Source organism: Lacerta agilis, chromosome 8, assembly GCF_009819535.1.
Source record: "Lacerta agilis isolate rLacAgi1 chromosome 8, rLacAgi1.pri, whole genome shotgun sequence".
NCBI classification, from domain to species: domain Eukaryota; kingdom Metazoa; phylum Chordata; class Lepidosauria; order Squamata; family Lacertidae; genus Lacerta; species Lacerta agilis.
The window spans coordinates 72,918,254-72,943,859 of NC_046319.1; the positions used below are offsets into that span (position 1 = coordinate 72,918,254).

Sequence of the window (25,606 nt, forward strand, 5' to 3'; positions counted from 1 at the left end):
GAGGGTCTTCCAGTGCCTAGAGTCCCTTCCTCAGGTGGCAAGCGGCAGAAGAGCAGCTGCTCCAAACACAGGGCCAAGAGGCGTAGAGTTAGCGATTCTTCCTCTTTTACTGGTACATCTTCTGAGACCTAGGAGGACGAGTCTGACATGGCCCTTTTGGCAAAGTGCGATGTGGAAGCTGCCTTCCACCTACTTCCAATGCATGGAGCTTCCAATGGATGGAGCTTACTATGTGGATATGGCTATGCCTATGGGCTGCTCGATATCCTGTGCCTTCAGTACAATTTTGGACTGGTCACTACGCATTAAACCAGGTTTTAGGGGTGTCACCCATTACCTCGATAATTTTATTAAGCTCTGCAGCAGATTTGGATGGATGCTTGCTTTTATTGCAGGCTTCTAACAACCTAACCAAAGGGTTAGGTGTTCCTTTAGCGGCTGATAAAACTGAAGGCTCAGTCATGAGGTTATCTTGCCTCAGAATTCAGTTGGATATTGTGGCACAGACTTCTGCTTTGCCTGAATTAAAAATTGGTGGCTTTGCATGAACTCATAACACAGTTTTGCCATGGGAAAAGGTTATTTTGAAACAGATTCAGTCCCTCTTGGGTCATCTGAATTTCTCCTGCAGGGTGGTAGCCCCGGGTTGCCCCTTTTGTGCATGCTTGGCCAGGCTTTCTGCAGGCCTGCATTCATCCCATCATCAGGTGCGATTGTCCCGGGGAGGTCAAGGCAGACCTCCAGATATGGCTGGAATTCCTGTGGAAGTTCAATGGCGTATCCTTGTGGCAGGATACCTTGAATCTGCAATTTGATTTTCAGGTCCATTTGGACGCTGCTGGCTCATTGGGTTTTGGGCTTTGTTTTAAGGGTTGTTGGTGCGCTCAGAGGTGGCCTGAGCAGTGGCAGTTCATTACACATGTTTAACCTGGAATTAGCCAATCACGTGGGGCCCATTGTGTAAATAGTGTATATAAAGCAAACGTTTTGGGGGAACTACATTCCTCACTACTATGAGCTGAATAAAGAGCATGAAAATCACACTGGACTCCGAGTATCTTTCAGGCTCCTAGGGGTTTGCTTTTGCAGGTTGCTCAAAACCAAAACTCAGAACACCAAATTGGCTAATAAATGGCATAATACTGTGTCTAATAATACAGGAGGAGGGCCTGTCTGCAACTACCATCTCGCAGGACCAAGTTCTCTTGCCTGACTGTGACCATTCCCACACAAAAGACTTTGTGAGTACCATTTGCAACACTTTTCGCGTTATTGGACTACGCTAGGATATTATCATTAGACACAATATTATGCCATCAGTTTATTATGTGCTTTATAGTATCTACAGGCTTGGATTTGCACACTGCACCTTATTGTGTTCATTTTAATATTTTTGATTGAGTAAATTGCTCCCAATATTTATTAGCCAATTTGGTGTTTTGAGTTTTGGTTTTGTTTGATCACAATTATTACAACACCTGATACTTTCTTTGTATACTTTGCAGGTTGCTCAGCTTGCTGGTGCTGAGCTGGTGCTCAGTATTCGCAATTCAAAAGCTGACCAGTTGGGCAGAGGCACCTTGATGAGGCTGCTTCCCACCGATCAGCCCAGCCCTTGTCTTTTTAAAGATGCCAAGTATTATGTGTCACTTCGCCTGCCTGGGGATGGCCCCTTCCTGGTTCATGAGGATGGGTCCTTGTTATGGAAGCATCAATTTGCTGCAGTAATGTGTGAGGCAATCACAGCATGTGGCCTGTCGGCCAGCCAGACTGCACCTTATTCCTTTCGTATTGGGCCAGCCACCACCGCTGCTCATTGGGTCCTGTCCGTTGATAGGATTAAGGAACTGGGCCGCTGGAAAACTGAACATGCAAGGGTTATGTTGGATGCGGCACTGAGGTGCATTTGCTAATGTTGTTTTGTTCATTCCTTTGTCAGCCTTCCTTGCACATCTGGATAGTCAGGCACAGCATTGTCCACTGGGCCAGCAAGAGGGCGGCGGAGTCTGGATTTGGACGCAGGCTTGGGCCCCCGACCATGCAAGCGACTTCTGGGTGTCCAGACAAGGAATGCATTGGAAGGGGCTTCTCCCAAGTGGTGCGGGTGAAGGTGTCTGCGGAGGCATGCCTGCAGTGGCAGTGGTGCAGCTGGGCGCAATTGCCAGAAGCCCCCAGTGGAGCATGCGGCCCCACATGCAGGAGGACTTTGAAGAGGTGAAGGCTCTTGTTGGACTCAAAATTGATCACTGATGGCAGTGACGTGTGTGGTGAGGTAGCCATTGCCCAGCTGCCAGTGAGAGGGCCCGGGTGAGTGCCCAGAGCGCAGTGACCAAAGAAGGTTCTGGCCTTGGGCAGGGACAGTGAGCTGTCACCCAGGCATTACCTTCCTGATATGTCCTTTCACAGGCTTGATGGGTTACATCTGTCTGTGATTGGGAATGTTGTATTGCTGACCTCCATGTCAGCGGGGTTAAGGGATTGGTTACAGGTGTGAGTGGTTGGCAGCGAGCGCGATGCTCATGTGGCGGATAGGCTCTGGTTCAGGTGATAGGGATGGGGAATCACTCTGGCCATCCCTATGTGATGGGTATTACGTTAAAATAATCCAGGGAATCAGTGGTTTGGTCAGTGCTGGGAGGGGGTTGTGCCCGTGCCAGAGTCGAGGGGGACATCTGGGTGGTGGACTAGCCTGTCCCCAGCTTTCCGCTTTTCCAGGTGTTCACCCTAGGCTGACCTATGCTGGTGCCCTGGGTCAGCGCTACCTGCAACGGTGCAGGGAGCTAGTCGAACAGGAGCCTATGCAACCACTCACTTGCTGTAAAAAATAAAGTTGTGGCCTAAATTCTGCCAAAAACCAAACCAAAATTTGAGTCTTGACTGAATTTATTTAAGGGGGAGGTTTAAAGGTCTAAACATGCAAAAACAATGCCCTGTTTTTCTGAAGCAGATATGACTTAGGCCCCCAAACAGAGTTGGACAGACTCCAAATTGCTTCAAAAGAAAGACAGTTGTTTTCTTAAGGGTAAATGGTAAAGGTAAAGGGACCCCTGACCATTAGGTCCAGTCGTGTCCGACTCTGGGGTTGCGGCGGGTACATCGGTGCCAAACACATGACATGGAAAGGACTGCTGTGCTAAATTACATCCATCTCCCTCGTCCTTCATATGCTGGAGGATATTAAAAAATACTTATTCATCCAGGCATTTAAAGCAGAAAGACACTGCTCCTGGCAGCCTTGAAATTATTAGCTGCAACGGGATGTTACAGTTAAACCTTGGTTCCCAAATAGCTACAAATTAGAATGTTTTGGCTCCCGAACACCAAAAATCCAGAAGTAAATGCTCCAGTTTTCAAGCATCTTTTGCAAGCCAATTGGAAGCTATGCCTCGGTTGTTGAACATTTCGGAAGCCAAATGGGTTCTGGAACGGATTGTGATCGAGAACCATGGTATGACTATGCTGATTTTCTTTTCTTTTTTTAATTTATCTCAATATTTACATATCTGTTTTAATTTATGTTTTTCTTTTATTTTTACTAGTGATATTTACCTGTTGTCTGTATCCATGGCTTCCTTGAGAGAGATGGTAATATAAATATAAATATAAATATAAATATAAATGCAAATAAATGGCAAAAATTCCTTCCAGTAGCACCTTAAAGACCAACTAAGTTTGTTCTTGGTATGAGCTTTCGTGTGCATGCACACTTCTTCAGATATACTGTGTAAAAGCTTTTTACTGTATTTGTTTGAATGCCCTTATGTTATTGTAAGCAACTCAATGATTTCTTTGAAATATGGAGTGATATAGACATTTTATAAAACAATAAAACAACTAATCATTGTCTATTTGTTCCTTTTAAAAGCACCGCCCTTTGCCACTGCAGCTAACAAATGTTCTTACTTTGATGAATACACACAGAACACATTTTTTATTTGCCACAGCAATTTATTTTGATTATGAACAAAGATAAATTTAACCCATATACCATATTATCATGAGACAGAGCCACCAAGCCCAACATTCTTACTTTAGCTTATCTATTCCCTGCATCCCATGCCAAATAGAGGATTCAGGAATCCTGTGAATTGCAGTCTCTCATCCTCTCCCACCACCAGGCAAGCAACTTCCACCTCCACTGCTGCAAGAAACAGTGGGATCCAAAAGGAAGAAGACATCTTTCTCTCCTCACTACCCTTCATAGTTGAGCTGCTTTAGGGATCGGAGAGTGTCACTGCATCGTGCTCTGGTTATAGTGCCTGAAAGGGCATCACTATGCTTTGATTTCTTGGCCAATGCACAAAAACTTGGTGATGCACAGCCGTAGAAATCCTTTTCGGGAATTGCAATGTCATCTAGTAAAGAAAAAGACATTTTCACATGAGTAATGAGTGAGTTTGTGTGCAGAGGAGAGAATAGTAGCATCTCAATTTTTGTGAAGTGTATTTAGCAAGTATAGAAAGCATCTCAGAATCATACATGAGATCAATTTGACACAGATGTTTAAAATTTAGAAAAAGAAATATCCATTAAAAAAAACTTTATTGGACAGAGGCCCATCTTCATCAATATTGCTTTCCAGATATGTGCTCCATGGCTGCCTTTACGTCGTCTAAAAGTTTAGTGAAAACTTTCTTTTAAAAGGCAGTTTTACACATGATTAAACGAACAGATTATTTTGCTTCATTTCTCATACCCCTACCCCAGATATATGGAGTCTCATCTATATACATGCAGAGCAAAGATCATTTAACGCAGTTATATTTTCAGAAAAATAGCATTTCACCCTACCTATACACACAGTGTGTTTTCTGGCATAAAGCCACAAACAGAACCAGAGGGCAACCCACCACCCTGTCCCCACCTCATTGGCTGGAAGTGCTACTTACCGTAAGCAACAACAAATGCTGCGCATTGAGTCTCATCATTGTGACATTTGATGGCCTTTGAGCCCTTACATGCTTTTGAGAAAGCAGGACAACAAGTTGGGCACTCCCGCCCATTCAACTTACGTGATAACTCTGTGGAAAACAACCACTAAAATCAACACACGGCTACAGCCCATATCTCCCTCCCTTCCTTCCTACCTTTCCTTCCGTCCGCCCGCCCGCCTGCTACATTGTAATAATTTATTATTAAATTACACACACACACAAACACACACATCAATGCAAATCAATTTTTCAGACTTCCCACCCCCTCTTCCATGGTGTTTTTATTTCTTCCCCTCTGCAGCACAATACCTTCTATCTCTTACACCAGCACATCAATGCTTTATTCTTTCATTACTTATGTTGCTCATAGTTCAAATCCTGCTCGTGAGTTCATAATACAATAATTTCCTTAAATAGTCTGAAACAGGCTTCCATTCTTCCACAAAGCGATCATTGTTAGATTCTCTTATTTTGCCTGTTAACTTTGCCAGTTCTGCATAGTTCATCACCTTACTTATTCATTCTTCTTTGGTGGTAACTTCCTTCCTTCCATTTTTGTACATAGAGAATCCTGGCCACTGTTGTTTCATACCTAAACAACTTAATCATTTTTTAGGAACTTCTTTCCCTATAATCTCCATGAGAAAATCTTGGGTTTTTTTTGTGTATAATCACTTTAGACACCTTTTTTATCTCATCATATGTCATTTTCAAAAAAAACCTTCACTTTCTTATTAAAGGAAGTTCAATGTAGCAGTTTACATTTCCAACAATTATTTGCAACATTTAGCCAATTTGTTAAGTGAAAAATACAATCTATACATTATTTTCATGTAATTTCCTTTTAGAGTATAACAGGCAGTACATTTCATATTAATTTTCCACAACCTTTCCCATGCATCCATTTCTACATTATGTCCTAGATTGTTAGCCTATTGTATCATTGCAGATTTAAGCAGCTCATTTTTTTGTTTCCCGTTAAGCTTACATTTTCTGAAAACACAATATGTTTTCCTCACATGTAAGTCTTGATATCAGGTCCACACACTATACAAACTTTTCCTTATAGTTATTTAAAAATTCTCTATGTACCTTTACCTTACCATACCACAAGTAAGCATGCCACCCATACCAATTCCCACATGCTTCAAAATCTAGCAAATTTGTTTTACCAGAATTGTGTGAAGTAGAAATGACATCTTAGGCAAAATATTAACTTTTATCACCAAGATTCTTCCAAAAAGAGAAAGTTTCATTCAACTCCATCTTCCCGTGTCTTGATTAATCTTACTCCACACATTCAGGTAATTATTTTGAAACAGATTTGCATTCGTATTTGTTATCCAGATACCCAGATATCTCACCTTCTTTACCATCTTAATGTGGTTATTTCTTTCAGTTTCTCTTTACCTTGCCAGTTTATAGTTTTTGTTAACATTTTAGTTTTATTCTTTAAATTTATCCCAAACCCCATTATAACCTGTAATTTTCCCCTAAAACTCCAAGAAATATTATCAGATTAAATTTCTCTGCATCTAAAAGCATAGCTAATTGCTAATCACTTTTTCAAATAGTTTTCTGTACAATTCTTCCTTTATGTTTTAACTGTGTTGTTGGCAGAAATCCTGTCCGACCTTCATGTATCAAATTTCTTAACACTTGTTTAAGTTGTCTTGCTAATATTGTAGCTGAAAATTTTATATTTCTATGATTCCTAGACCTCAGTTCTCTACTCCTGTGAGAGGGTTGTGACATCTCCACTGCATTCTGTTTCAGGAATTCATTATGCTGAAGGTGTAGATCTAGATAGTATCTCTAATGATGAGACATAAGTGCTGGCAGCTATGTTATCAAAGAGGAGCAATTTTAGTTGTCACTGTGCAAATACATTCCAGAGAAACTCCACCCAGTCTGTTGTTAAATATGTATTGTGTTTCATTGTTCAACCTAAGAGGAGTAGGCAAGTAGGAGTATTTTTAGGGAGTGAGTTGTGGAATTTATTGCTGGGATGGCTATGACTATGTGATTAATTTTCCACTTCTATGTTTTCTCCATTGCCTATTATGCATTTTGATCCATCATGGATTATGTAGTCTCATGTATTGCTTATTACTGTGAAATATATTTATGTTCACTAGTCTCAAAATCTGTAAAAGATGTAATTTGCACTCCATATCTCCATCTGTGATATTAATCCTTTTGGTTCAAGATTGTAGCACAGAACCACTTGATGTTTCGTCAGGACTAAGTAAAAACATTGTTCACAGTGCAGTTGCTTCTTTCTGTAGTATTATTACACATTGTAGGGGGAACTTTAGCCATGGGGAACAGGGACATTTACATGAAAAAGAGGCCTTTGCAGTTTCAATGGTTTCTTTTCCTATTCACTTTTCTTTTTTTTTATCTGGTGAAAATTATTGAAAGTTTTCAGCCTCCTGTTCCCCAAGGTTATGGTTGAGGGATCTTGCAACACCATATTAGAAGAGCCAGGCTGTCACCCTTGTAGGTGGTGTTCCAGAGGTGGAGTTACTACTAGGGAAACAGTGTTTCCATGTGCTCCGGCATCCATCACAGTGTCCCATTGTACCAGAAGCGGTTTAGTCATGCTGGCCAAATGATCTGGAAAGCTGTCTGCAGACAAACGGCCAACTCCCTCACCCTGAAAAGTGAGATAAGTGCTGCACCCCACAGTCGATTTTGACTGGACTTAACCATCCAGGGGTCCTTTACCTTTACCTTTTTCCTTACTATGAGGTATCATGGGGACTGTGATGATCACCCAAACTTAGGATTGGCATAGAAGGAGTTAAAAGGAATAACCAGTAAGAACCTTTAGGGGGCGGAGTTATGTGGGCTATATAAACCCCTCCTGGGGAAGGAAGGGGGTCCTTTGTCAGGGTCTTGGTCTTTGTCTTAGGGCTTATTGTGGGTATTGAGAGGCTGGAAGGAGGGTGGCAAGGGAAGTAGTAGGTATAAGGGTGGGGGAAATTGTTGGGCACTGTTGTTAACAAGAACACAACCAAGAAAGAACTGTTTATTCAGAAACCACATGCTTATGTACTAAACTTGAAATAAAATAGTTTTGTTCCAATATTATCCTTGACTGAACAGTGTAAAGTAAATACCAGACAGACTGGTTGGTGGTAGCAATTAATTAACAAAGTGGTGAGCGCGGGTATCAACGGACCGTTAAACATCTGGGGGACCTGTGCAGGTTGGAGTAAACTGCCACAGGGACCACGTTTGGTGTCCTCTAACCAGCTACAGGGAAGCTGTAATCTATCTTGGGCTTCATTGAAGATCTCCAATGCCATCTGTTTGATATCGTTTGTCTAACGGCAACCAAGGAAAACTCCTAAAGCCTCAATGCTATTTATGCTCGAGGATATATACAAATACACATATACTTACTTTTAATAAATAATTGGGTGCACTTTCCATAACGACAGCAGGACCTGAAACTCCGGAAGAAACGACCATCTTCGCTGGTGAAACTATAGTTCTCTGAGGTGCAATTTGTAGTACATCCGCTTTCACTTTCGTTCTTCAGAGAGCCATCTGTGAGAGAGCATTAGAAGGAATACCTAGATCAGCAAAAATTCAAATCATTCCTCTCCTGAATGATTTTTTTTGTGATGCTCCCTTATATACATACATTGGGCAAATGGGTGAATAAAGGAAAAATCTGGCAAGTACTGAATTGCTCAAGCTAATCCTTAAAGTAGTTTCTTCCTGAATCAGTATAAATTCTTCTGCCAAATCATATGAATATTCCAGGATTGTTCCTTAAATGAGGCATTGTTGACTTGTGTTTCCTGAACACACAAAATGGCATGGGCCTGGAAAAGGTTGATCTTCCACTCATCTGCTCTCCAGCTAGTTGATCCATTGGCTGACACAAGATGCTATCTTATACTATGTGATATATTTTTTAGAGAGTGGAGAAAATAGTTTTCTCTTTCCTCTAATTGTCTTTTCCCCTTGATCTAACTTCTGACTGGCTATCTCAAGGGGATAAATCTTTTTCCACGCATCTTTTTATGGGGAAATGTCTGAATAAGTTTTCCTTTTTCATAAAAAAAGATTTCTGTGGGTTCAGCTGCTGTCAGATTGTAACCAAAAGGGTTTGGAGCTTTGTGTTGTTACTATATATTGCAGACCTATTTGACAGCCACTGCTGTGCTCTCAGGTTCTGAAACGAGAGGTGGAGTGGCTTCGAGTACAATGTTTATTTTGATGGGGCCTGGATCAGGTAAATTCTTTCTGACTGATTTGAGAATCTCCATTCCATCCCTCCTTTCCAGGAGTGCCGTTTGCAGCCCAGCATAACTGCGGATGGGTTTGGTACCTGATGGTTTTCAGCACCAGCTTGCTGCTCCAGGCAGTTCCCCATGTCTTGCAGACATTCCTGTGCAAGGAAAAACTCAAAAGAACATGGGAGCCTATCAGTCTGCCTTTTACAGTGCAGAACTAGCTACTTTTGAGCATGGTATGTAGCAAATGTGCTTTCCATAACACTGAAAAGGACAAATTGTTAGAATTTATTGTGGCCATTGTATAATTGATAATTGATAATTATAATTGATAATTGGTTGCAACTATTAAGATTGCTGTGATCCTTTGATTGGTGAAATGAAATCACGTGTAATCTAGAAGTGTATATATATAAAAAACACCATTGATTTGGATGTGGTTCTTTACAATCTCCTCCTTATTTTGAGGCTGTGCCTATGCAAATTTGCATTTCATTACAGGCCTATCTTTTCACTTGGAGCCTGCATCCTTTCCATTTAGGTTTCTAGATGGAATACCATAATTCTAGGAAACCCATTTTAAATGTCAGGAGTCTGATAACTGTGATAGAGAGCTTTGTATTTCTTCTTCATTTCTTGTACACTTTTTTATTTCCTTCCTTTCTTATTCTTGCTTTTGTGTATCCTTTTTCTTTAGATCAGCTTGGCTTTTATTGTATTTTATGTTGAAAACTTTCGATAAAAATAATTAAAAAATAACAAAAGGCTAATTAGATTTTGGCTTCTGGTCTGATGTCATGGTCATGGTGGTTGAGCTGTTCTGCCCTCCCGGTCAGGGGAGCTGCCCAGAGAGGGGAAAGCCAGAGGTAAAATTCCTAGCAATGCTTCACAGGGTTCTGAGGAGTGCACTGTATCCCGCGGTGTCACTTAAACTCGTATCTCCCAGCTTGAAAGGCAGCCTGGGAAATCTGTCCCTGCCATGGACAAACGTCCATTTCCGGCATGATCTGTGATCAGTTCCTCAAGAATTTGGCATATTGCATTAATTATGGGGCACTCCTGTAATGGCATATGATAAAGGGCTGCAACTAATCAGCTGCCAAAAGGATTGGACTTGAGCCGTGAAGTTATCTTAATGATGTTCAACTAGTGCAAAAAGACTTACAATATTAGTAGAAGAAGAAGAAAATGAGGAGGAGGAGCAGGTGGAGGAGGAGATGAATGGATTTTAAATACAGTTTCTTTGAACTGTATGAAGAAAGAGTGGGTGAGAGAGTGGTTTCCCAAGGACTGCTAATTACACTTGCCAGGAGTTTATAAATGGGATTTTGATTTTTAACTGCGGGCTGTGGAAAAGAACCCCCAGGATTTTAATGGCAGAGAAGGCATCTTCTCAGGAGTTATTTATAATTTGGCACGTCCTTGATCAACAGAAGGGATGTTTTCAAAGGAATGGAATGGACAGAGAAAGTTGGCAATTAATCTCTCTCCACACCAAGTTTGTGAACAGACTGATGGAAAGGATGCACATGTGAGATGGTTATTTTTTTTGTTTGGAAAATAACTATGGTGCTGTGTGTAAGAAAACAAGAATGCTAGCTAGGAAAATGGATTACGACTAATAGAAGAATAAGAAGGTGATTAAAGAAAAAGAATGAATGTGGCAACATCAGGAAGCAATGGACATATGTTTGTGAAAGGAGCAGGAAACCTATTTATTTATTTAAAAATGTATTAAATTTAAATGATCTGGGTTGATTTGTTAAAATTCTGAAAACTAATAAAAATAATTTTAAAAATATATTTTAGGTTTCACTACTGTAACCACTGTTTGCTGGATCTGTCCTTGCAATTTTCCCTCCATGAAATTTAGTTCATATTCCTTTTCTTGTTTTTTCCCCCTAAACGTGATTGGATTTATAGATTAATTGCTCCTGTAAAAATAACAAACAAGTTCAACAATTCAGTGTCACACCTCATTCAGATCTTAATGCTATTCCTTTCTTCAACTTGATTCTGTATATTGATGGCTTTTGTAAAACAAATGACTATGATAAATTCATGTCTGGTTATGTTGTGGTATCTGACTATGAAATTCTTGAAGCTTTTTTCCTTTCAAATATTAAAAGGTGTCCAAGTTGCTGAGGTCATCACTGCTATACATGCCAACATCCTCGCTGGATAATTATTTATCTCCTGTGATATTGTACCATTCTGTGTGTCAAAATATGGAGGGAGATGAATTTTCTTATTTCTGTGGATTTTTCTATACGTACTTTGATTCCTCATTTATTCCCCTTTTCTATACCTTAAAATGAAAATATTTTGCTTTTAGGAAACAGGAAGAAGAGGAGGAGGAGGAGGAGGAGGAGGAGGAGGAGGAGGAGGAGGAGGAGGAGGAGGAGGAGGAGTTTGGATTTTATATCCTGCTTTATCACTACCCGAAGGAGTCTCAAAGCGGCTAACATTCTCCTTTCCCTTCCTCCCCCACAACAAACACTCTGTGAGGTGAGTGGGGCTGAGAGACTTCAAAGAAGTGTGACTAGCCCAAGGTCACCCAGCAGCTGCACATGGAGGAGCAGAGACACGAACCCAGTTCACCAGATTATGAGTCTACCGCTCTTAACCACTACACCACACTGGAGAGCCGAATATGATGCTCCTCTGGGCTCTGTTCCTGGTAGTCTCATTTTTTTTTATACATTGTAACTAAAAAGATTTATGATCTTCAGTGATTGCAGTTTTCTCCCCCAAAGGGGAAAAATAAATAAAGAAAAAGCTGTTGTTAATTTAGTCCTAGTGAAGTTTATGTCAACAAAAATGTTATTCCTGCTCTTGGTTCATAAGCATGCTCAGGTGTCTTATAGGCCACAAGAGCGTGAAAAGGAATCAAATGTTAAATATTGAATATTGTTATGCATTATGCTGGGTTTGTCAATAGATAACACACAGTAATTTTTTTGGTTTTGCTGATTACACCAGTCAAGGAAGCGTAAATTGTGTGCACTGTGCAAGTTATGCCCCTGGGTATAAACCCAATAAAATCTTAAATTGTGAGTTTAATAAAATCACTGTAAACATCACCCATAAATCAAACATAGGTCACATTTAATACTTTTCAGGGTGGCATAAGCAGCACAGTCATTCCACGTTGTCCTACCATCATATGGTTACTGCAAGCTGGAAAGTATTGAGATGTCACTACTGGATATGTGGGGAGTGAGTCTGAGTATTTCCCCCATATTGGTATGGCATTTGTTATGTAAAGTAGGCACTTCCACCTGTGTGAGTATAAAATATTCTGCCTAAGAAATGATCATGGAATCGTTACCTTCCAAAAAATGGGGAAATGATAGAGAAAATAATAATTTCATAGAACTGGATCATTTGGAGTATTTGTATTCTTTTGAGCCCATGGCCTATGGTTTTCTGGGAGACATACCTCCAGTCTATCAACCCTTTTTAATTTACCCAGCAATGGGATGGGAAGCCCACTTCCCCCAAAATCTCATGCCATCTGGAAAGACTGCAATCTTTGTCCCTACACCCACATCTGGGGATCAGGGAAAAGAGCAATTCTTACCAGTAGGTTCTTGGAGTTTGCTAGATGTTGCCATTGGTGAACCCTAATGTTGGTCATTCCCAACTGTCTTTCAACCAACAGGGGGACTGGTTGATCATTGGTTGAACACAAGTCTCATTGTATATATAAATATTTAATTCTACTAATATATAATTAAATGTTGAAAATTCCTCGACATTGGGCGAGATCAGCATTCTGTGGCTCCCCCCTAGATATCCCAGGGTCCAAATGATAGACCCACACACTCAGGTTTAATCGGACAGAAAGGCTTTATACTCACTTAAATTGTTGGCATTATAATGAACAAAGCAACTGCCGCCTTTGGAAGTTACACAATTTTCATTTGAGTTTTTTTCTCCTGGTTTGTGTATATGACATATATCAGCTTCTCCTGTAGAGACAAGAGAAGAATAAATATTCAGTGCCAAATACATCAGTTCCTCAGGCATTGAGAAATGGAATCTACATTCCCACCTGGATACAATTTTCCAAGTCAGACATGAGCAATTTTATTGGTCCACATGTAGTGGTGTGTTGGAGGCTGCATGCAGACTGACACACATCTTCCCCCTATTCTACACACAGGAACATCTCCAGACACAAAGATGAAGAGACACACAGCCTTCATTCCATTTACTAGTATGAATGCATGCACTAAAACAGGAACATCCTGTTAGGATTCTTGCCCCATGCTTGCAGTCATGGGATTGTTTCTTAAAATCACATGACTGTGTATATTTTCATTCCACAGTGCAAGAAGTGACAGAGACAGGATGTTTGGGTGATGTGGGACTATTGTCCTTTGTCTCTTTCTCTTTGCTGTTTGATGAGAAAGAGGAAGGAGCTGGGTCAGAAGTAGTTTAGCCAAAATGCTGCACTATTGAGTCTGTTACACGAACTGTAAACACTGCAGGATCCTAAAGTGTGCTAATGGCACTTGGTATCAGTTGCTGTGATGTTCGGGCTGGAGAAAGCTTTTGAAGCTTCCGAACAAACAGCCAGGAGGGAGAGAACATGCCAGTCGGGCATGTGTCTCTATCGGACTCCTACTTGTGTGTAGGATGATCATGACATGTCCTCTTCCATAACACACAGTGAGGTGCCCAATGGGAATTTAGCAGTCCCATTGCATACTTTCACATGCAGCACTCATGCTGTATGTGAAGAAAGCCAAGCTCGTGAATCAGCAGTACACTCCATAATGCTGCCTTCTAAAATTTGGAGTCCAGATTCCCAGTATTCTAATATCTTTAGCTTCACTTATCCTTCCTAGAAGCAATATCATTTTGCCTTCTCTAGTCCACTGCATATCCCCTCCCAATTTGAAAAAAAACAATTCAAGATTGCAGGTTGCTACTCACCTTCAGAAAGGATGGCCAAGAAGAGACAAGTACTGAGGAAGATCTTCATAGTGCTGGAGAGATCAAAAGCTGAGGAGAACTCAGTTCAAAGAAGGAGGCAACTGATGGTGGAATAGGCTGACCCGGAGAGATATATAGGCCAAGAAGAGGAGCCTGAGGGTTCCAGGTAGACAGAACTGGTCCAGTGAGGGGGTGGCAAATGATAATAAAGGAGATTGTATACTTTCCCAAACATCCTCTAATTTTATATTGGAACACAAAGCACGGAGTAGTAATTAGATTCTGGGAACTGTATAAAATTCTGACAGCTGCCTCTTCCACTGCATTCTCAGGGATAAGAAACATATATTTTAAGTACTTGAATAACCTTTGGAAAGCCATGAAAATTCACCAAATTCCATTCTGTCCCACTCCAATTTCACCACAATGGGGGCCACTATTCCGGAAACACTTTTCTACAGAAAATACACTGGATGGACACCACTTGGAGGCAATTGGAGTTTGACTGCTATGTGAATATTTCCTACCAAGTTCAAGTGGCTCAAACACACATCACCGTGGAGATACCAAGCAAAAAATTCAAAGATCTTAGTTACATAGGATAGCCACTCATGTTGTTGATGCACATCAAAATAATTTCCCTAGCATCATTAATCTCATCATGACTCCATTAATACAAGGATATATTTTTACTGAAGAATGCTGTTACATATAATACATACAATAACAACAATAATATTTTTATTATTTATACCCCGCCCACCTGACTGCGTTTCCCCAGCCATTCTGGGAGGCTTACAGCATATCTGAAACATAATAAAAACTTCCCTGAACAGGGCTTCCTCCTGATGTTTCCTAAAAGTATTGTCATTCTTTATCTCCATGACATCTGATGATAGGACAGCACAGGGAGGGCAGCACTGCCAAGAAGGCCCCCTGTCTGGTTCCTTATAACTTTATTTCTTGCAGTCAGGGAACTGCCAGAAGACCCTTGGAAGTGGACCTCAGTGTCCGGGCTGAATGATGGAGGTGGAGACAATCCTTCCGCTATAAAGGGCCGAGGCCAGTTAGGGCTTTAAAGGTCAGCACTTTGAATTCTGTTCGGAAATGTACTGGGAGCCAATGTAGGTCTTTTGGGGCCGGTATTATATGGTCCCAGCGGCCACCCCCAGTCACCAGTCTAGCTGCTGCATTCTGGATTAGTTGTAGTTTTTGAGTCACCTTCAAAGGTAGCTGCACTGCGGTAGTCCAAGAGGGAGATATCTAGAGCATGCACCACTCTGGTGAGACAGCCTGTGGGCAGGTAGAGTCTCAGCCTGCGTACCAGATAGAGCTGGTAAAGAGCTGCCCTGGACAAAAAACTGACCTGCACCTCCATGGACAGCTGTGAGTGCAAAATGACTCCCAGGCTACACACCTGTTATTTCAGAGGCACAGTTACCCCATTCAGGTCCAGGGAGCCCCCCACCTCACCCACACCTATCTGCCCAAGAACAGTACTTCTTTCTTGTCAGGATTCAACCTCAATCTGTTAGCTGCCATCCATCCACCAACTGCTTCCAGACACCCTGGATCAATTAGAAACACACACCAAAAATATATATGCATCTATGTACACAACTGAACAGACCTTGGGCCACAGTCTAGCCCCACCTCCACTCGTGCACACAAATTCAGGACCAATCTATCCTGGATCCTTTTCCAAATTAGTTCTGAGGCATGACTAATGTTTCATACCCTCCAAGTGACCTGCTTGGCGGCTTGCGAGCAAGCCGCGGAGCGAGGCCTCTCCGCCCTGCGGCCCGCCCGGAGCTGCCCGCTGGTGCTGCTGGCACGCATGCGCCATTCGCAGTACACAGCAATGCATGCACCATGTGTGGTACACCGAGCAGGTTTGCAAGCAGGCTGTGGGGCGAGGCTGCCTCGCTCTGTGGCCTGCTCGGGGCCCGCAGGTGGGGCAAGGCTTGGTGTCGCCTCCACCTTGCTACGCCACTGGATAAAATAAAGAAGAAGCTGGTGTTGATTTAGTCCCAGTGAAGTTTATGTCAACCTAAATGTTATTCCTGTCATTTCTGGGAACTGTATGAAATTCTGCCAGCTGCATCTTCTATTCTCAGGGATAAGAGCCCAGACCAATTAACCAGTGTTTCCAAGTTCCAGCTAAAACTAAAACTCATACCACTTTATTTCCCGAAATGTATATTATATTCACATTAAAAAAATGTTTGTGTTCATATGCTGTGGGGCAAACAAGGTACTTGTGATGTAGCTGCTTATTTGGTGTCAACTCATAGCCTTGAAAGCAGCTAGAACCACTCTATTCCTCTTTGAAAGAGGCATCAATAATATCCTGAGCCAATGCACACCTCCATACCTACAGATAGAAGCAGTTGTTCAAGAGAACAGGCGTCAAGTACCAATAACCCAGAGTTTCCAAGTTCCAGCTAAAACTAAAACTCATACAACTTTATTTCCTGAAACGTATATTATATTCACACACACAAAGAAATATTTGTGTTCATATGCTGTGGGGCAAACAATGTACTTTTGATGTAGCTGCTTATTTGGTGTCAACTCATGTCCAGTGACATACATCCATCTCTATTAATTTACACAAGTTTAAGATACTGGTCTGTTCAGACTTCAGATTATTAAGTGGGAGGGTGTGTTTGTTTTTTTAATGTTCTTAATGTTCTTTTCTGTTGTTTGCTGCCATAGGATCCTTTGGGGGGATGTATGGGACAGAAAGATAAGCAATTAAATAAACTGAAAAGCGCCAAACCCAATACCGATCCTTCTGAGATCTCACTTCCAGCTCCTTCCGACTGAAGATTCTGTCCACTTGTCCTGCTTCCTACTTTTAAAAAGTCACTTTTCTATCTGATGACCTCTCTTCATCTCCCAGGATAGCTAAGCTTACTCAGGAATCTTTTCCGATGAACTTCATGAAGAGGTTTCTGAACATCCAGTGGGGAGTCCTTCGGCAGAAATGGTGGGATAGAAATTTGATAAATTTGATAAATAAAATATCCATCTTCTGATTCACAGAGATGATAAATGGGCTGCGTAGAGTCTCAAAGTTCAATCTCCTTTAGCATCCCTCCCTCAGTCAAACAAGTTTTATCATTTTAGCTAGTTTAATGGAACCACTTTTCTACAGAAAGTACACTGGATGAACACCACTTTGAGGCAGTTGAAGCTTGGTTGCTATTAGAATGTTTCCTATTTGGTTCAAGTGGCTAGACCGAACATCATGGGTTTTTTTAGATGACTTGAAAACAATTCAAAGGTTTCACTTATACAGGATAGCCACTCATGTTGTTTATGCACATCAAAATAAATTTCCCTAACTTTGTTAATTTCATCATAAATCCACTGATAACACTGGGCTATTGTTTATGTTTTTATTGAGGAATACTGAGTCAGATACAGGTCTCTTAAACAAGCGTATTTTATACTCACGCTGAAGCATAAAAAACTAGAAAATACATCTATGCAGACATCCCCCTGATCTGAATCCATCCCCCACCCACAATCAGGCAGGCGGACCCAGGGACCACCTATGCAAGATCCTTTCCAAGATTAACTCAGGTGGATTAATTCACTATGCCTTGTTCTCTTTTAATGATAGTGCCCCCCCCCCGGAGAGGTGCCAAAACTGATTCAGGCGATTTCTGGCTGAAAAAATGCCATGGGTACCAGAATGAAGGGAGAGCAAGAAATAGGGAGTTATTTAAGGACGGAACTACCAAATGATTAGTTATAGCCATGTTTTAGTCCTCCAAACAGTGAATGAGAGAGAAACAATGCCCTGTTTTTCTGAAGCAGATATGACTTAGGCCCCCAAACAGAGTTGGACAGACTCCAAATTGCTTCAAAAGAAAGACAGTTGTTTTCTTAAGGATAGATCAGTGCTAAACACATGACATGGAAAGGACTGCTGTGCTAAAGTACATCAGTCTCCCTCAGACTTCATATGCTGGGGGATATTAAAAATACTTATTCACCCAGGCATTTAAACCTGAAGGACACTGCTCCTGGCAGCCTTGAAATTATTAGCTGTGATGGTTGTTACCTCAGTTCCCAAATGGCTACGTTTTAAACTTTTTTCGTAAGCCGTATGTCTGACGCACCATCTGCTTGAGTGCAGGAAGCTCTTCCGACCAATCGGAAGCCTCGCCTCGGATGCCGAACATTTCGGAAGCCGAATGGGCTTCTGGAAAGGAATATGTTAGACAACCATGGTTTGACTGTGCTGATTTTCAATGTTTTTGATTTCTCTCTCTCTCTCTCTCTCTCTCTCTCTCTCTCTCTCTCTCTCTCTTTTCTTTTATTTTTACTAGTGATATTTACCTGTTGTCCGTATCCATGGCTTCCATGAGAGAGATGGTAATATAAATATAAATGCAAAAAAATGGCTAAGACCCCTAAGAAAATACTGACCTATTGGGATTTCACATCTAACAGCTCCATATTCTGAATACTGTTTATTTATCCTTCTCTTTAGCCAATTGCTGGTTTTTACAGGAACTGCCTTCTCATCCAATGACAGCTAAGCTTCCTCAGGAGTCTTTCATGAAAATACTATGACTAACCATCTGAATAACTAGCCTGGAGTCTGTTGGGAAGAAGGGTGGAATAAATAAACCAGACAATTAAAGGAGTATGAACAGTCTCGATTCATATAGATAATACAGGGGCTGCATAATCTATCAAAGCTTCCACGCTTTTGGTTTCGTGAAACTCAAGACAAGCAGGTAGGTAGGGGCTGCACTTGGCTCCCAGGCCAGAGGTTCTCAACCCCAGGTAAAGATGATAAAAGGGCTCTATAGTGTCTCAACCTGTTTTCCTTTTTTGGCTTTGCTCCCTCAGCCACATGAGCAGTTGGCTCGAATGAGATGAAATTATGAAAGCAGACTTCTTCAGCTGGTACATTGTGGAACAACTTCTCATCAGCATGTAAGTTGCGTGGGCACCACTTAGAGGTAATTAAGAATTTGGCTGCTCTAAGCAGATTTCCTGTAAATTTCAGTTGGCCAGAACTTGCACCAGGCTGCTAAATCAGGCCATCTCCTCAAGAAAACCATTTTCACAGTGGCCAACCAGATGCAACATACATTCAGAGGCATACTGCCCCAACAACATAGGTTGAACATAACCATTAGGTAGACCATCAGGTTTACCAGCTACCCATAGACAAATTCCTGGAGGATAAGGGTAATCCTTTTTCATGTTCACACCCATGTCCATGTACCCCCCTCTTCTCCTTTTGTACAAAACCACCCACCCCCCAGAGGTAAACCAGCATGTGGCAACTTCCTGCCTCTTCCTCCTGCCGGACACTGCAAATAAAAGGCTTCTTCCCACTTTCCTCCAAGTTATGAAGCCATCAACCCCTCCTATTCTGCAACCTGTTTACACTCTTGCTTTTGATTCACCAGGTGTCCAGGCCTGCTACCCCTTTTCTGCTCACCACCACTAGTGTAGGAATTGCGGGGTGTAGGGGGCTGGGCACCACGGGCAGCGTGATCCTGATAGGGTTCCATCTCGGTGGTCCCCGCCCCCAGAACGCGCACCAGCCCCAGCCCCCCTGCTTCACGCCCCCAGTGCCAGACCATGAAGCTCCACCACTGCTCACAACCCCCCTTACACATCTCTTTTCAGCTGCTCTTCCTTTTCCTCTCCTGCTCTTAATTTATGTCAAATATCCCTTGCACACAGATCTCTCATTTCCACCCCTTCTCCTCTCTCCTATTCTCCTAATCATGATAGTGATACATCCAAAATAGTTACATGATAATATAACATGAACAAAGTAACACAACACAGCCTTTCCAAACACCCTTCTTGCCGAACTTGAATATTCTGCTCAGCTGCCACATCTCACCACCCCCTGTGTCAACCCTTCTTGCTCAACTCAAAACTCTGCCATGGAGTTTTTATGGAATGCTGTGAAAGTCTTCCAGATGCCCCTTCCACACCATCCTGATCTCACTGTCATATTCTAGCATTCCATTTCCTTTTGTGTCTAGTATTATCAGGAAAGGTGAAGAAGTCTTCTATATCCATTTTTTTCCTGTGGCATGCATAATCCTAAATAGGTTTCTCATCTCTCTCTTTTGTCTTTCCTCTAAACTAAAATGTCTCAAATTTTGTAACCTTTCCTTGTGTGGGCATTACTCCATCCCCTTCAATATCATGATTGCCCTTTTCTGCAACTGTTCTAAATCTACAATACCCTTTTTGAGTTGACGTGAATGTACACAATAATGCAAGTATGGTCACAGCATATATTTCTATACCAGTGTCAAAGATATTTACATTTTTATATTCAATTCCTTTCCTGATGAGCCTAGCTGTGGAATTTGCCTTTTTCACAACTGCTGTATGGAGAAATGTTGGAGGGTATGTATGCATATACAGTGGTACCTCGCAAGACAAATGCCTCGCGCAACGGAAAATTCGCTAGACGAAAGGGTTTTGCGATTTTTTCTATGGCCGTGACTCGCAAAATGAGGCATTTGTCTTGTGCGGTACCACTGTAAGAGTCGCTGCTGCTGCTGTTGCTGCCTGTGTGGCTGGGCGCTGCTCCCTTCTACAAAGCGCAAGCGAGCGCTGGAGCCCTGTCAGGACGCAGCGGCCCCAAGTTTTTTTGCCCATAGGGACACATTAATTAAATTTCAATGCATTCCTATGGCAAACTGTGCTTTGCAAGACGAAATCATTGCAAAACGAAATGAATCGCGGAACGAATTAATTTCGTCTTGTGAGGCACCACTGTATGTATGTATTTTAATGTTCATTTTTATAATGTTTGTTTTTATAAAGTTCTTTTTATTGTTTAATATGTTTGTGTACAAACACACACACACACACACACACACACACACCATTTATTAATTTGGGGCTTTCTCTCCCCCCCATGCTTCATTGATTGCAATACATAAATTAAAAGATTTCTGCACCTAAAATACTGCAGTTTTGTGTGTTTCCTCTAATAACTTTTGCACTAGAGCAGGAGGAAATTATCAAGCAGTGGGATAGCTCACCTGGCAGAGTATGAGACTGGTTTGTGGGTGCAATCCCCATGTTGGGCTAAAGATTCCTTCATTGCAAAGAGCTGCTCGGCCAGAGAATAAGGGATTGACAGAAATGGAAATATAAAATGTGTGTGGAACAAGAAAGAGTGTGTAGATTTGGGATGAGTGGGAGTGCCTTTTTTAAATTGTTTGACATTTTCAGTGGGAGGGTTATGCCACACATAGTGACCAGCTTCCACTGCTCTTTAAACTAGTTAGTAGAGATGCCAGGTGGGAGAGGGCTATTGGGCTCATGCCTTGTTTTCTGGGGTTAGGTGCTCTGGGAGCAGAATGCAGAACTAGAGAGACCTTTGATGCAATCCATCAGAAATCCTCTTATGTTCCTGACTCCAGAATCACTCACTGGCTCTCCACAGTTCTGCCAAACAGTAGTAGTCTGCACTGGGTGCCTAGTGCTGTGTGGCAAATCTCAAAAAGCAGCTACAAATGCAAACAGTGGACTGCATTTCAAAGCTTTCTTCAATCTTTCTTCTTGATTATTTGGGTGGGAAGAGAAGAAGAAGAAGAAGAGTTTGGATATGATATCCTGCTTTATCACTACCCTAAGGAGTCTCAAAGTGGCTAACAATCTCCTTTTCCCTTCTTCCCCCACAACAAACAGTCTGTGAGGTTAGTGAGGCTGAGAGACTTCAAAGAAGGGTGACTAGCCCAAGGTCACCCAGCTACTGCATGTGGAGGAGCGGGGACACAAACCCAGATTACAAGTCTACTGCTCTTTATTGTATTTGTTTGATATTTTGCTGCACTGTTTGAAATTCGAGCAAGGCAGGGCTGAACTGATATTACCCTAGTTACCGTGTTTCTCCTAAAATAAGACACCGTCTTATATTTTTTTTTGCTCAAAAAAACACAGTATGGCTTATTTTCAGGGGATGTCTTATTTTAACCGTGTCGCATCGGTACGCTGCATAGCCACGCCTCCCCAGGCTGTTTTAATGGGAGGTGCCGCGTCACTATGGCTTATTTTCGGGGTATGGCTTATTTTCGGGGAACGGCTTATATTTCGCAAATGCATAGAAATCCTGCTATGGCTTATTTTATGGCTATGTCTTATTTTAGGAGAAACAGGGTAGTACCTTTCCCAGGAAAATCAAAGGCTTACTATGTCAGGTTCCTACTGGAAGACCGGACAAATGACAGCACATTAGCAGTGGCGAAGTTTCTATTGGTGGTGGCAAGAACCAATGATCCCTATTCCTAAATCTGAACAAAATGCATGTGTAACCTGAAGGCGGGCTGTTGAAATTGTGTACTGTAATGAATTGTAATGAATTGTTTGGGTCTCTGGACCGTAATAAAGATTCTTAATTCGATGAATACAGACACAGAACACAGTTTTTATTTGCCACACCAAGGATAAATGGTGTGAACAAGGATAAATTTGACTCATATACCATATTTTCATGAGACAGAGCTCCCAAGCCCCCCTTTTCTGCTTCTGTATTCCCTGCATCCCATTCACCCTCCACTAAAAGGCAAATAGAGGATTCAGGAATCCTGTGAATTGCATTCACTCTTCCTCTCCCACCACCAGGCAAGCAACTTCCACCTCCACTGCTGGAAGAAACAGTGGGATCCAAAAGGAAGAAGACATCTTTCTCTCCTAACTACCCTTCATAGGGAAAGGAGAGTATCACTGCATCGTGCTCTGGTTATAGTGCCTGAAACGGCATCACTATGCATTGAATTCTTGGCCAATGCACAAAAACTTGGTGATGCACAGCCGTAGAAATACTCTTCAGGAATTGCACTGTCATCTAGTAAAGAAAAAGAGACATTTTCACATAAGTGCCTGGGTAGTAATGAGTGAGTTTGTGTGCAGAAGAGAGAATAGTAGCATTTTAATTTTTGTGAAGTGTATTTAGCAAATATAGAAAGCATCTGAGAATCATACATGTGATCAGTTTGACACGGATGTTTAAACTTTAGAAAAAGAAATATCGATATTTTATTATGGGACGGGGCTCATCTTAATCAATATTGCTTTCCAGATCTGGGCTCCATGGCTGCTTTTACTTCTTCTAAAAGGTTAGTGAAAACTTTCTTTTAAAAGGCAGTTTTACATATGATTAAACAAACAGATTATTTTGCTTTCTTTCTCATACGCTCACCCAAGAAATATGGAGTCTCATACATGCAAAGCAAAGATCATTTAATGCAGTTATGTTTTCAGAAAAATAAAACTTCCCCCTACCAAAACACATAGTGCATTTTCTGGCAGACAGCCACAAACAGAGAAAGAGAGCAGCCCACCACCCTGTCTCCGCCTCGTTGGCTGGCAGTGCTACTTACTGTGAGCAACAACAAACTCTATGCACTGAGTCTCAGCATTGTGACACTTGATGGTCTCTGAGCCCTTAAAGGCTTTTGAGAGAAAAGGAAAACAGGTTGGACACTCCTTCCGATTTAAGTGAATTTTTGGCACTGTGAAAAGCAATGCTTGGTTTCAGCCCATTTCTTTCTTTCTTTCTTTCTTTCTTTCTTTCTTTCTTTCTTTCTTTCGCTACAGTGTAATATTTTAATTAAATTTTCAAAAAAATTATATGTATATATACATCAATGCATAATAAATCCCGCTTTTTCAGACTTCCCACCCCCTTTTCCATGGTGTTTTTACTTCTTCCCCTCTGCTGCACAATATCTTCTATCTCTTATACCAACAAATCCATACTTTATTCTTTAATTCCTTCTGTTACTCATATTTCAAATCCTGCTCATGAGTTCTTCATACCACAATATTTCCCTAAATAGTCTGAAACAGGCTTCCATTCTTCCACAAAGCAATCATTGTTAGATTCTCTTATTTTGGCTGTTTACTTTGCGAATTCTGCATAATCCATCACCTTACTTATCCATTCTTCTTTGGTGGTAACTTTTACTTCCTTGCATTTTTGTGTGGAGAATGTTATTACACATAGGAGGGGGAGCTTTAGCCATGGGGGACCAGTGACACTTCCATGGGGAAAGACCCTGGGTTACTTCCTGTGCATAGGTATCTTCATGCAGGGGAGGGAGAATAGGAATGTCACCCATCCTCTTCTCTCGGCCTGCATTATGGTTCGGTGCTCTGGGAGCAGAATGGTGAATCTCTCGCTGGCTCTCCAGAGTTCTGCCAAACAGAAATAGTCTGCATTGGGTGCCTAGTGCTGGGTGGCAAATCTCTAAAAACAGCTATAAATGCAAACAGTGGGCTGCATTTCAAAGCTTTCTTCAATCTTTCTTCTTGATAAGTTGGGTGGGAAGCTTTTTGTTGTATTTGTTTGAATTTTGTGATGCCCATATGATATTCTAAGCAACTCAATGATTTCTTTGAAATATGGAGTGGTATAAACATTTCCTAAATCAATAAAATAAAAAAAAATCATTACGCATTTGTACCTTTTAAAAACACTGTCCTTTGCCATTGGAGCTAAAAATATTAATAAATTTGATGAATACAGACACAGAACACAGTTTTTATTTGCCACATAAATTTATTTTGATTATGGACAATGATAAATTTTACCCATATACCATATTATCATGAGACAGAGCTCCCAAGCCCCCTTTCCTACTTTAGCTTCTCGATTCCATGGACTGCTCTAGGGGAGGCAGAGTTCCACAGCATCGTGCTCGGGTTATAGTGCCTGAAAGGGCATTAATATGCATTGAATTCTTGGTCAGTTCACAAAACTTTGGTGATGCACAGCCATAGAAAAGCTTGTCAGGAATTGCACTGTCATCTAGTAAAGAAAAAGAGACATTTTCACATGAGTGCCGGGGTAGTAAACGCGTGAGTTTGTGTACAGAAGAGAAAGGTTAGAAACATTTTAATTTTTATTAAGTGCATTGAGCAAGTATAGAAAGCATCTCAGAATCATACATGTGATTAATTTGACAAGGATGTTTAAAATTTAGAAAAAAGAAATATCAATTTTTTATTATGGGATGGGCGCCCATCTTCATCAATATTGCTTTCCAGATCTAGGCCCCATGGCTGCTTTTACTTCTTCTAAAAGGTTAGTGAAAACTTTCTTTTAAACGCAGTTTTACACATGATTAAATGAACAGATTATTTTGCTTTCTTTCTCATACTCCCACCCCAAAAATATGGAGTCTCAACTATATACATGCAAAACAAAGATCATTTAATGCAGTTATGTTTTCAGAAAAATATATCTCCCCCCTACCAATACACATAGTGCATTTTCTGGCTGAAAGCCACAAACAGAGCAAGAGAGCAGCCCACCACCCTGTTTCCACCTCACTGGCTGGCAGTGCTACTTACCGTGAGCAACAACAAACTCTATGCACTGAGTCTCATCATTATAACACTTGATGGTGTTTGAGCCCTTACAGCCTTCTGAGAGAGCAGGACGACAGGTTGGACACTCCT

The 25,606-nt window shown here is 41.4% G+C and overlaps 1 protein-coding gene across 2 annotated transcripts; it reads right to left on the minus strand.

The window, feature by feature from the left end:
* Positions 1–3,943: 3,943 nt before the first annotated feature.
* Positions 3,944–14,220, minus strand: LOC117052408 (phospholipase A2 inhibitor 25 kDa subunit-like). Of its 2 annotated transcripts, XM_033159306.1 has the most exons (5): positions 14,132–14,220; positions 13,051–13,161; positions 8,346–8,492; positions 4,890–5,021; positions 3,944–4,355 (listed from the first exon to the last, which is right to left on the minus strand). In XM_033159306.1, the coding sequence occupies exons 1-5, from the start codon at positions 14,178–14,180 to the stop codon at positions 4,192–4,194; spliced, it is 603 nt and encodes a 200-aa protein (XP_033015197.1). In that variant the 5' UTR covers positions 14,181–14,220; the 3' UTR covers positions 3,944–4,191. The 2 variants fall into 2 exon arrangements, with proteins under 2 accessions (XP_033015197.1, XP_033015198.1); XM_033159307.1 differs by lacking the exon at positions 4,890–5,021.
* Between the last annotated feature and the right edge of the window lie 11,386 nt (positions 14,221–25,606).